Source organism: Canis lupus, chromosome X (assembly GCF_003254725.2).
Source record: "Canis lupus dingo isolate Sandy chromosome X, ASM325472v2, whole genome shotgun sequence".
Lineage (NCBI taxonomy): Eukaryota > Metazoa > Chordata > Mammalia > Carnivora > Canidae > Canis > Canis lupus.
This window is the reverse complement of record NC_064281.1, coordinates 14,662,118-14,674,161: the sequence shown is the minus strand read 5'-3', so window position 1 is coordinate 14,674,161 and position 12,044 is coordinate 14,662,118. Positions and strand designations below refer to the sequence as shown.

Sequence of the window (12,044 nt, the reverse complement as noted above, 5' to 3'; positions counted from 1 at the left end):
TTCCCCTTCCCTTTCTGCACTTTTACTTTTTTGGCGGTGGGGGTCGGATTTGAGCACTGAAAAGTGAACAAAGCAGAGAAAAAAAAAAACAGCAAAAGCCCTATGGACTCTAAAACATAATTCACTCTCAGGAGGCTCTGGATTCTTAACATGCCTGTCTGCTGTATGGTGGAGGCCCAGACCCCAGAGGTGCTACACTGGGCAGGGGACTGTGCTGCAGGGCAGAAGAGAGAGTCCCAGCAGCCACCTACCCCACACTGGGTGACTCTTCTCAGGGGACTGCTGAACCACGGGCTTCCCACTGGTAAAAAGGTGGTTCACTGCTCTCCCCTCCTCTACCTGATGCATGATGAGGCTTAACAGCAGAAGAGGCATGTGAAGGCACCCTGAAATTTAGGGTCCTTGATGGGAAGCCTGCACTCCGAATGTAGCCCTAGCCTAGGGCCACCTCTGGCTACAGGCTGTGCGTCTATGGGCTTGGTAAAGTTTTAATAAAATGTTGATGATCTCAAGGAGTACTAAAAGATTTGCAGGAAAAGAGCATTGAAATCGAAGAGGAATTGTTTGAGAATGGACTCAGGCAGAAATTGCTCCTGGGGAAGTACCTTCCATGGCTATTCCAAAGTCTGTCCAAGACAGCTCTGTGGTCCCCAGGGGAGGTGGCACAGCACAGTACACATCATGAGCGCTCAAAGTTGTGTTTTTTGTTACTGAAACTGGTGTGATAACACAATGAGATTCCTAGTGATTTTTACAGCCCTAACCACGTGTGACTATTGAGCAATTACAGAAATTTGGGTCCAGTTGGAGATATAAAGTAGCCTGAAAGGTGCTTCTTAGCATAAGAAATGGCTACACAAAGAAGGTTCTAAAGCCCCATACTCTTTTTATAAAACTGGGAAGAGAAGACCAGGCCCTCACTCAGAGTCTTGTGCTTTTGGTTCAGAAACATACCCAACAACTTAGGTATCTGGTTCTCTACACCCTTTCTGTCCTCTTCTCTCCCCCTTGGCCTATGTTACATTAGAAGTAGAAAATATAAATGGTTGGGCAAATACAAGTGAAATTTGGGAACTCCTGTCAGTGGCTCTAAGTAACAGTTAAAGAAAGTACACAACAAACCTATAAAAATAGACCCTCTTCTGGGCAGCCCAGGTGGCTCAGCGGTTTAGCGCCGCCTTCAGCCCAGGGCCTGATCCTGGAGACCAGGGATGGAGTCGCACGTCAGGCTCCCTGCATGGAACCTGCTTCTTCCTCTGCCTGTGTCTCTGCCTCTCTCTCTCTCTCTCTGTGCCTCTCATGAATAAATAAATAAAATCTTAAAAAAAAAATAGATCCTCTGCCTCCAAATTACAGAAATCTGTGGCTGGCTGGCTATCTATCTATCTATCTATCTATCTATCTATCTATCTATCTATCTATAAATACAAGCAATCCTAGAGCTTCATTCAGAAGCTCATGAGGATTGTCAGAAACTACAGTACGGAGGAATACTGGATTTATAAAATATGTTAATATGATCAAAAAACAAATTAGATTATGTCACTGTGCTTGTTGTAGGATACTATAAAGATGCAATATTAAAAATTTTTCAATCAAAATAGTTGTCCAAAGGAGATAAACCTCAGTTACCTGAAAAAATCTACTGATTCATTTTCTGCTTATTTCCCATTATGGCAGATAAATACAATTATACAATACTGTCTAATATACAGTTCCAAATGCAACTGTTCAATTTTCTATCAAAAATAGTATCAATTTCAGAATTTTATTCTTTCAAGAAAGGTATCTTGAAAGGTATTCTTTCAAGATATCGTATCTTTCAAGGCCCAATTCATATGCTATACCACATTTAACAAAATCTTCATCTTCCCACTACCTCCTCCTCTCACCCTCCTGTACATTTTATGGCATGCCTCACTTTTTACCATGAATTATGGTTACTTATAGATTTTCTCTCTCTCCTAAGATATGTAGTACTTACGGGCTGAGACCACATCTTAATTATCCCCCTTACACTTCATCTAACACCCACCCCCCAACATCCTACTCCACCCAGGGCTAGGTGAAGGCCGATGGAAGCTCACTTTTTTTTTCTCATTAAGACACGAGTCACTGAAATGAGATTCACCTGGACTCCCAAGATGCATCTGCTATTCACAGTGACGGTATATTCTGAGGAGGATGTCAGCCTTGTAACACTGAGAGGCTAAATTCCTCAAACCCGCCCACCTCTCAAAAGAGATAAGTCACTGCAGAGTCTAGAATCTAGGAGTGTTACAGGCACCACTCACTTGGGTCTGTAGATCAGAGATCTTCTCAGGACGCCACTCCTTTGGTCTGCTGCTCGGAGTGCTAGCAGAATGAATGGCTTTCTGTAATGTTAGAAGATCGGGGCCGTCAGAATTGGGCACCTAGAGGAGAATATAGGGAAGGATTCAGTAAGAACCCCAATAAGCCTAATTAAGATATGCAACCACACACCAAGAGGAGAACAAAAGCACATCAAAGGAAACCAAACCTCGACCCCGCGCCCCCAATAAAAAAAGAAACCAAAACTCTCCCAATGTTCATAATGCAAGTGATGCCAGTTAAATTCTGCTGCCCTCTTAATAATTTTCCCTGCATTAGGAAAAATTGGCAGATGTCATGCAGCTTTGTTAAAACCTCAACCCTTAAAGCATTCCCATGCTGTTAGTTTTAGTCGCTGTAAGAGAGAGCAGTTAAATTGGGCTGTACCAGAAATTGTTTGTCGTATCCTCATTCCATATTGCAGTTAGGTTATGAACCAGTTCAATAAAACAAAAATTTGCTCCTGCTGGGAAAATGATCCAAACATTGTATTTGGTGGCGCCCAAAGAAGTCTATCAGGCTTTCAAGGATACTGAAGTGGGAAAGTATGGTTTGAATCATATTCCCAAGACATTGCCCAATAAATCTGGGTCTAGCGTTATATAGTATAAAAATGCTGGAAATTTGTGCCACAAACTCCAGATTAATGCAATTGGTCCATTCACTGATTTTGGTGAACATAGAATAATGCCAAATGCCAAGCAAAAGCTCTGGCTTTACTAAGTGACCAGCAAAAACTAGAGCCAGGCAAGGAAAAAGCAAATCACCGGCTAAGAAAAGTAGAGCCTGCCGGCTCACTCAATTTGGTCAATTCAACTTGGTTTCAAAGAACAAACTGCCAACCAAATGTTAACAGACTTTGTGAGCCGAATGAAAAGACATTGTTAATTATAAATGTTAATCAAATTCTTTACAGGAAATAAGAGATTTTATGAATGCCGTCTGCCCACAAGTGGCTAACTAGACAACCCAAACTAGCCTTTCACTAGTTTGTTTAGTAGCCTTTTAATGCTTCAACTTCCTTAACTGATTCACAAAATCCAGAATGGCAAAGAATTGGTATTTCAGTAACTTTATGGAACTGGCTCAGGTACTTAACTAGCACAAAGAGAATATGACCTCATGAAAATAAAAGACATGCTGTTGTCATCAGTAAAACAAGTTTACTGGAGCAGTTTGCAGGGCTACCATATGTAAAAATGGGTACCATGGGTGGAGTGACTACAGGAAGCTTTTTCAAAGAAGAACTATGCTTTAAATGATTCTTTGAATTAAAAAGAGGAAAGAGGGATTTCTTGATGCTTGGATTCTCCCCGTTGGTGGAATCTGTCTGCAATATAAGATACAAATAAACTAATTGCAAAAAAAAAAAAAAAGAAAGAAAAAAAAAGAAAAGAAAAGAAAAGAAAAAGAAAGAAAAGAAAAAGAAAGAAAAAAAGAAAAAAGGGTGTTCTTACTGAAACTCCTAGCCCTTGGGAGCCCTGATATTGTTCAATGTTAACAGTCACTTAAGGAATCCCTGTGCCGTGTGTGCACCTAGAGGAGTTCTGTGTCATTTCTCACCTGGACATGAAGATGCCAACAAAGTAAATTCAAAACCTGCAAAAACTTCAGTATATATAAAGAACATGTAGTCATGAGCCTTACCTATAATAGGAATGTCTAGAAACCTACACACATCTAGTCACACTGAGCTTACAAAACATGTAAGGATTTATTTATTATCATAAGTACGATTATAAAGAATTGTTTAAAGGGCTACTGGTGAACTTTAATCTTTTCCTAATTGCGAGAGAGGACTTTAGCAATTAAATAACTGACCATGTGATTTGCCTATGGGCGGGGGGTGGAGAAGATACTGCAAACCCTTTTGAACATGGTCAACTCTTGAACCGGAAAACATCACTTGGAAGAGGTAGTATCACTGTTGCAGGACTGTACCATCAAAGAAACAGTCTGGTTCTATGCTGTTAAAGAAATATTTACCCCATGGAAAATATGTAGCACAATTCAGAATACAGGTTTTCAAAGTGAAAAAAAAAAAAACAAACAGTTCAATCTTTAAATTGACGCATGATTACCAATTGAGATACTAACTAACTAGGGTACAATTACCAAGTTGGCAAAGTCACCATATGCTCTTGGGGCTTATGTAACTCTGGATATGGAACTGAAGCCAGATTTCCCAAGGCGGCTTCCAGATTTGCTTGAGTCAAAGCAGGCACCTTTACAATACAGAATTATTTTTTGGCATCACTTTTCCCTTTTTTGGATAGCTCAATTGTTAGAGAACTAGAATATATATATATGAAGGCATTCAGATCACCTTGTATGAAGACATTCAAGTAAGATAGCCAATTGAAGGTTTCTGTTCCCATGACAGGATCCCAGGGAAGAGTAATACATGGCTAAAGAGGCCCTAAGAGAGTGCCCAGGAATCGGTGGCCAGAGGCTCTCCACCAGAGATGGGCCTGTGGCAGGGACTGAGCCTGGGCCTGCTATTTAGGAGAACCCACCTCTGGTTCTCCTGATTACGCGACTTCAGGCAGGTCACAACTTGCCTGGGCAGTCTTCTATCAGTGAAATAAAGGTGTTAAACTGGATTTAGGACCCGCTGAGGTTTAAAAATATCCTTTTCTTTACATGGCCTGGGCACCACATCTCTTTTTTTTTTTTTCTCTTTCTTTCTTTCTTTCTTTTTTTGTTTGAGTTTTAAGCAAAGGCCACAAAGCTTTTAAAGCTTTCAAAGTTGGTTTACCTAGTTTCCTTTTGCTGAGTTCTAGAAAGTTGGGGGGCGGGGGTAGAGCTGACTTTAATTCTGCTTCAGTGCTCACTTTAAGGAGACAGAGTTAACGTGATGCCAGGCTTAGGAGCCTGAAATCCGACAGAATATAGAGAGCTCTTTGAAAATCTTACTCTAGATACCAGTCTTTAAAACATTTTTTTTTTCTGGGACGCCTGGGTGGCTTAGTCGGTCGGGCACCTGACTTGATTTTGGCTTAGGTCATGATCTCAGGGTTGTGAGATCAAGCCCCACTTTGGGCTCTGCGCTGGGTGTTGAGGCTGCTTGAGATTCTCTTTCTCCCTGTGTGCCTCCCTCTCTCTCTCAAAAAAATTCTTTTAATTAAAAAATGCAGAGGCACAAACAACTTTTGATTTGGAAAAAATCATTGTGGCTGATGTGGAGATATTTTACAGTTCCTTTAACATATCGAAAATGAAATGTATAAAAATCTTTTAAAACAGTTTGAGTGGAGAGGATGTTAGAAAATAATTATTCTCCTATTTACTCTAACTGATAATATTTAAAAATCTAAAATTTGAACCAGATCCTGAATAACAGAGCCAGTCAACATGTAAACACTCAACTCAGGCCATGGTGAGCCAGGGGCTTTAAGTTTAACGTTAGTCTAACACAGACAGGCATCAAAAGCCAAATCTACACATAAAACATCTTAATTCCTTAGTTCCTGCTACTTTCTTCTACTTAACTACCGCACCGTAGGTTAGGTTAGTAGACCTGAGGTTAAGAACAAAAACCTCAAAATAAAAATAACAGTGGTTAGGAGAGGTAGTCTATGTTCAATGTTCATGATGGATAAATATGTTCTACAGAAAATGATAAAAGCTTTACTGTACTGGCATGTGAAATATTTTATGCTTTTTCACTTTAAATAAATCAGATCTGTTCATCCAGTCTAAATAACAAATGTAGCAATATTTGATTGAGTGGCATTTTGAGTTGACATTTTGTTTTAAGTGAATTTCAGTTAGAGATTTAGGCAGTCTTTTTTTTTAAACATGAATGTCTCAGGAAATATTACGCAGACATTAAAATGAAGATAACATATATATTATGTGTGTGATTGACAGATATATTATTGAAAGTCAGAAACAAAACTGTACTACTAGGATTACTATTATTTAAAACAAACTAAAAAAACTACCTTCTTTCCACAAACATATGCATAGGCTAAAAAGCTAGGAGAAAATATACCAAAATCCTAATGCTAGTTATAACAGGGTCATAAGATCAGTGTGACAGGGTGATAAGATTAGAAATGATCACTTTTCTCAATTTTTCTATAATGAAATACATCAATTTAACAAATATGCAAGTGAAAGGATTATCTAGAAAGGTAATCTAGGAAGGTCTTTATCTTTTTTCCTTTTTAAATAAATGAGAGTCAATCATGTAGAAGTACAAATAAAAACAAAAGCGTTTAAAATAGCTGACTCAACAGTCTGTTCTTGAAAGTACCATAAAGCAAAGAGGGAAGCAGGCCTCACGTGGGTGAAGAAGCTCCTGCTGGCCTAGAGGCCTGGCTTCCCCATGTTTTCTCACGTCACTAACCAGCAGAATCCTTGCTTGGGTGGTTCAGTGATGTGATGTGCACGGTTCCATGGAGCCAAACCTTGGTTCAGGCAGAGGGCTCCCAGGAGATAAGACTCATTCCATTTCACAGTTCAGTCACAAGATAAACATGTCTTCCTACTAAAGCAAACCCTGAAATGTCAAACACTATTCTCCTCTCTGTGATTATGCAGCCCAGAAATGCACTTGTCAACATGGCAACTGGAAAACCAGCCAGGGAAGAATAATGAATGATGGTTAGTTATAGATTTCAAGGTTTAAGCATAAACCAAAACTATTTTCTAAGTTTTCACATTTCCTTAACCCCCAAAGAAAAAGAAATCCTGCAGCTTCATAGTTTTTACATGAATAACAATTTACTGGATGTTTATTGAGAGAGGTTTAAAGTATTCTCTCTTGTCCAAATTAAATTTCTTCTATTCTCGGGAGATTCTGTGGAATCTAGAAAAGGCTCTGTGAGAGGAGAATAGTTGTATAGAATTTAGAAAGACACATATACAATGTATGCATGTCAAATCTCAATAAGAAAATAATTCACTTTCATTGCCATGTACAAAATGTAAAATACCCACAGACTAATACAGACTCGTTTGCCACTGTATATAGAAAGTAGCCGTCTACTTACTGTTTGAGATTTCTTCTTTTTCTTTTTCATTGACCTGAAAAAACCTTGTTTCTCCTTTTCCTTGAGTTGTTCAGAATGACTAATGTTTTCAGGACTTTTCCTAAATGGGAAGACATTTTTATCATATTGATCTTTCAATCATTCTCCTGCCATTATATGACAAATACAATGAAGCCTAAAAAATGCATGAAACCAGATTCAAACAGCCATGAAAAATCAAGTACATAGGTAAAAAGCCTTTATAAAAGCACAGGAGGAACTGAATCTAATCAACCATGGTTAATGATTAGCCTTTGGCAGAGGTACATTTGAACTGGCAATTTGAGCGTTATTACAAATGATCTGGTAACTGGGTTGCAGGACCATTTTCATGCTGTTGAAAATCTCAAAATTTGAGAGTCTGAAAAGCATAGTTTAAAGGATGCCTTTTGCATAACTCTCCAAGGGAAATAGCTGAAACATTTTCAATATCTTCATTTTTCTATTTACCTTTCTAAAGTCAGCTCAACAAGTTCATTATTACGGGCTTGCCAAGATACTGAACATAAAAAAAACAAAACCAAAAACCAAAAACCAAAAAACCAATGATACTACAAAAGCATTGTAAATAAAAGTAAAAATTACCTCAAACTGGAAAATTCCTTTATAAAAAACCTTATATACCCATTTATTGAAACTAAATTGAAAAATAGATCAGGTAAGAAAAAACGTAGACAAGATGAATGCTTTAATACAAAGCACTCTTGGAAAAAAAGCTGCTAACTGAAAATACTGACAACATTAATTTTCAAACCACACTGATACCACCAGGTATTTTAACACAAATAGGAGGTATTAATAGACAGCAAACAGGACACCTTGGCCCTAATAAGTTGCTGACTTGTATGTTAACAGAGGTCCTGCATTACATTAATTTACAGTCTTTAAAATGCAGCCCAACTGGTGTTATTCTTGTACTACAGATATAATAAAAGAGGTTGTACAACCACAGAAAATTCATTTGAAAAACCAAAAACTCAAGATCTAAGACACCAAAGGAAGAGATCAGGAAAACATGACTCTGAAGGAGCAATGATCTTTTTTTCTTAAGTGTTTAGCCTAAAAGTTAAATAGGAATACCAAGGAAGTAAAAAGATGTACGGTGGGCCCAAGTGTTCCTGAAACTCATTAGGATCTGCAATTTTAAACATCATTGAGAGAGTTCCAAGTTCTGAAGTGAAAGTGTCATAGTACAACACAACCAATAAAAATAGCTAGCATTAGAACTCAGAATGATACATTTACAATTTTGAAAGCTAGAAAACTTCAGGTATGATGGAATAGGTAAGAATGGAATAATGAAAAGATCAGTTCTAAGGAACACAATAAAACAGTGTAGTTTGCTAGAATCACAAAAGCACAACTCTCAGAATTGAAAGGAATCTCACATAGCATCCAGACCAATCAGCAATACTATTTTTAATATCCTATAACTTCCAGAAGTTAAAGAACTATTTGCTTATGATATAGCTTATGTCCTTCCATAATGGGGTCTGCACCTAACCTAGAAGCACATCAAAGCGTTCAGATTAACAGGCACAAGTTCTTTTTTACTGATCAGAATGTAAGTCTAACAAAATCTCCAAGGCCTGCCGAGGGTCAGTAGTAAAAGTGCTTTCTGCCAATCTGGAAAATCTTTTAAGGGGAAGGCGTTGGTCATGACTGCAAGATCAGGATGGGAATGGGCATTACTTTAAGAATGTTAATGCTGGTGTGAGGGCAAGAGAAGGCCTGAGACACTAGTCCTAGGAGGAAGAGATCTGAGATGGGAAGTAGAGTCTCTATCCAATAAAATGAAAGTGACGGGGCCAGTGAGAAGGGTAATGAACAATAAACAGCAACAGGAGAAAAAGCCCAGGGTTTGTAGTCCCTTATGAGCACAAAATGCAGGGAAGACGAATCAGAGACCCTCTGCAGGGTCTTTTCAGAGATACTAGATAAACTAGAGCCCAAGGGAAGGAGGAATGATGAGGAAAACATCTTCAGACTGAGACTGAACAGAGGTGATGGGGCCAAGATTCAGGCAGGCAAAGATCCCAGAGACTAAAAAAAAAGGAAATAAATTACCCTGAACTAAAAGGATGAAAGCTAGGAGTAAAGTGTGAGCAAGCATGTATCACAAAAGATACAAAAAGGAAGCCAAGGAGAAAGAAAAAGAAAAAGAGTACAAGTGGGAGAGAGAGGAGAAGCTAGATGGAAACATACACATACAGAAAGTTAGAGAAACAGAGGGAAAAAGCCTGGAAGATAGACACAGAGAGAGGTAGAGACAGAGAGAAGCCACTTGGAACACAGGCTCCTAAAAAGCTGTGTGTTGTACAAAAGGATGAAGACAGAAACTTGATCAGTTATAACCAATATTATACCATAACTTACCTCATTTGTCAAGTCTGGACCCTATGATTCTACCTGGTATAGGCAACAGACAGTTCCAAAAGGAGCAGCACAAGAGAAGGTCAAGTGGGTGATCACATCCATCTCAGGTACGGGACCTCTGAGAAGGCCCACCCAGCTAGTCACCTGGCACATTATCCAGGGCTGATCAAACAGCTGGGGTGGGGGTAGCAATCTCCCCCTACTCTGACATCCTCATAACATAACCCCTTTTATAAGGGGTCAAGAGGAAAGAGAGATTTCCAAAGACTCCCCTAAAAAAGGAAGGAATAAAGTTGATGGAATCAAAGCCAACCAACATTCATGTAGTACTGTGTATGTAGTAATAAGCCGGTGTTAGGTATCGGGTCTAGAGAGAAAAATAAAACAAGGAGTGTGACCTCAAGCTGCTCACAGACTCAAGGCAAGATGCCCAAAGGTTTAACAGAGGGTCAGACATCCAGGGCTTGAGTATAGCAGTGTGACACTTTCCCTGCTACCTCCCCTCCCCTGGCCACAGGACTAAAGTAGTCAGCTGATGTCTGAGAAGAAAATAATCAGTGAACAGTTTTGCAAGTTACGATGGCAAGCAATAATGGATGCCAATATATTCATAACTTAACCAGAAGAAAAAGCCTGGGACTGTGCGAGCAGTGATAGCAATCTTTTGCTTACCTTAATTACTGAATTTCTAATTAATTTGGTTTACTGTATAAACATCACTTTTAAACCCAAACTTGACAGCAGTCTTTCCAAACGTATATATTTTGTCTTTTTAAGCAAACTAAGAGCAGCCTGTTTTATAAATCTATATGCTATGTGGATATCTATTCTACATATGAAACCATGAGGACTAGAAATGATATTCCCAATGGGAGCCTGAGAAAGGCAAAAATACCCTTCTCCTCTCCCTGGCCATTCGTTGGGATCTTGTTCCCTCTTCACACTGTACTGTTACTTGGGATTACTTCTTGCCTGAAAACCTCAGTGCTAACTGCTAAAACTGTGCCTAAGAGTAAACAGGCTTAGGGTGCCTGGGTGGCTTAGTCAGTTGAGCACCCAAATCTTGATTTCCGCTCAGGTCATAATCTCAGGGTCATGAGATTGAGCCACACATTGGGCTCCATGCTCAGCAGAGTCCGCTAGAGATTCTCTCTCCCTCTGCAGCCCCGCAACCCTGGCCTCCACCCTTCTCCCCACTTGTGCAGGCACATTCTCCATCTCTCTCTCTCTCATAAATAAATAAATAAAATCTTCAAAAAAAAAAAAAAAAGAAAGAAAGAAAGAAAAGAAAAGAAAAGAAAAGAGAAAACAGGCTTATAGGGAGGGTGGAGGTATTTTCCTATTAGTAAAGATGAATCTGACTGCATTAACTCTGCTTTTTTTTTTTTTTTGTTCTGAGATAGTCTGGCTCATCTCCCAGTTCTTAACTGGATTCTGGATAGCTGAGATGGCCAGAATAACGACTCTGGATATTATACTACAATATCTCTATCACTTTAAAATATGCTATAGGAACTTGATCTTTCCAAGAAACATATACACTGCAGAAATACTCTCTTCCCAAAAGAAATGGGGAAGTACCACTATCAAGGAGAAAGAGACTGCCCTTAGGCAAGTGATAATTTAGGAACAGTGATTCACTATGTTACCACAGCAAGGCCATTCACATTTTTAAAAATTATCAAGCCGCATTTCTCTCAAATATACACAATATTGTGAACCAATGTGGTCTCTTGTTCAAGAAAAAAAAAATCAAGATAAGTCAAACTCATTAAATGACTTAGACCAGGTTAGATGTGATGCTCAAAGGAGAAGTATCATAGCAGCATTAACATGAGGGGCAGTGGGGACAAAAGAATACTGCAATTCAAAGCGGTAATTCTGAAACCCTCTCAAGCTTCCTAACAGCAATATCACAGTAGGGATGACTTGACAGAGGCTTGTCTAAAGTCTGAAGTTCAACGCCCCAATTATGCCTTTAATTCTTTTTAAAAAAACACAACTGTTTTCCAGTTTCTATATATATCTGGTCTAAACAAGCTCTACTCAAACTGACTATCAAAAAGACAGAAACAATATGTTTTTAATACTATTTATCCCACATTTGGATAGGCCTGCCCCCAAGGCCTCTCTGGGCCCCCTTCCTCAGGGGGCAGTTTCCTCACAATGCCCTAGAATGGAATGTGATGCTCCAAAGGCAGCCCACAACCCTTTCTTTGCAGATGAGACTTAGGGCTCAGAGTGAAGAGGGACAGTTTTAGAGTCAGACTACCAGTC

At 39.1% G+C, this 12,044-nt stretch overlaps 1 protein-coding gene across 20 annotated transcripts in view; it reads right to left on the bottom strand.

Annotated features, from left to right (window-relative positions):
- The window catches only part of CDKL5 (cyclin dependent kinase like 5), a 212,381-nt gene that overhangs the window by 11,752 nt on the left and 188,585 nt on the right, over window positions 1-12,044 (bottom strand). For all 20 annotated transcript variants that reach the window (XM_025437899.3, XM_025437914.3, XM_049107266.1 and 17 more), the window contains 2 exons: window positions 7,353-7,452; window positions 2,295-2,414 (listed from right to left, as the gene is read on the bottom strand). In XM_025437899.3, coding sequence (XP_025293684.1) covers window positions 2,295-2,414; window positions 7,353-7,452 — 220 coding nt within the window. The remainder of the gene's footprint in view (window positions 1-2,294; window positions 2,415-7,352; window positions 7,453-12,044) is intronic.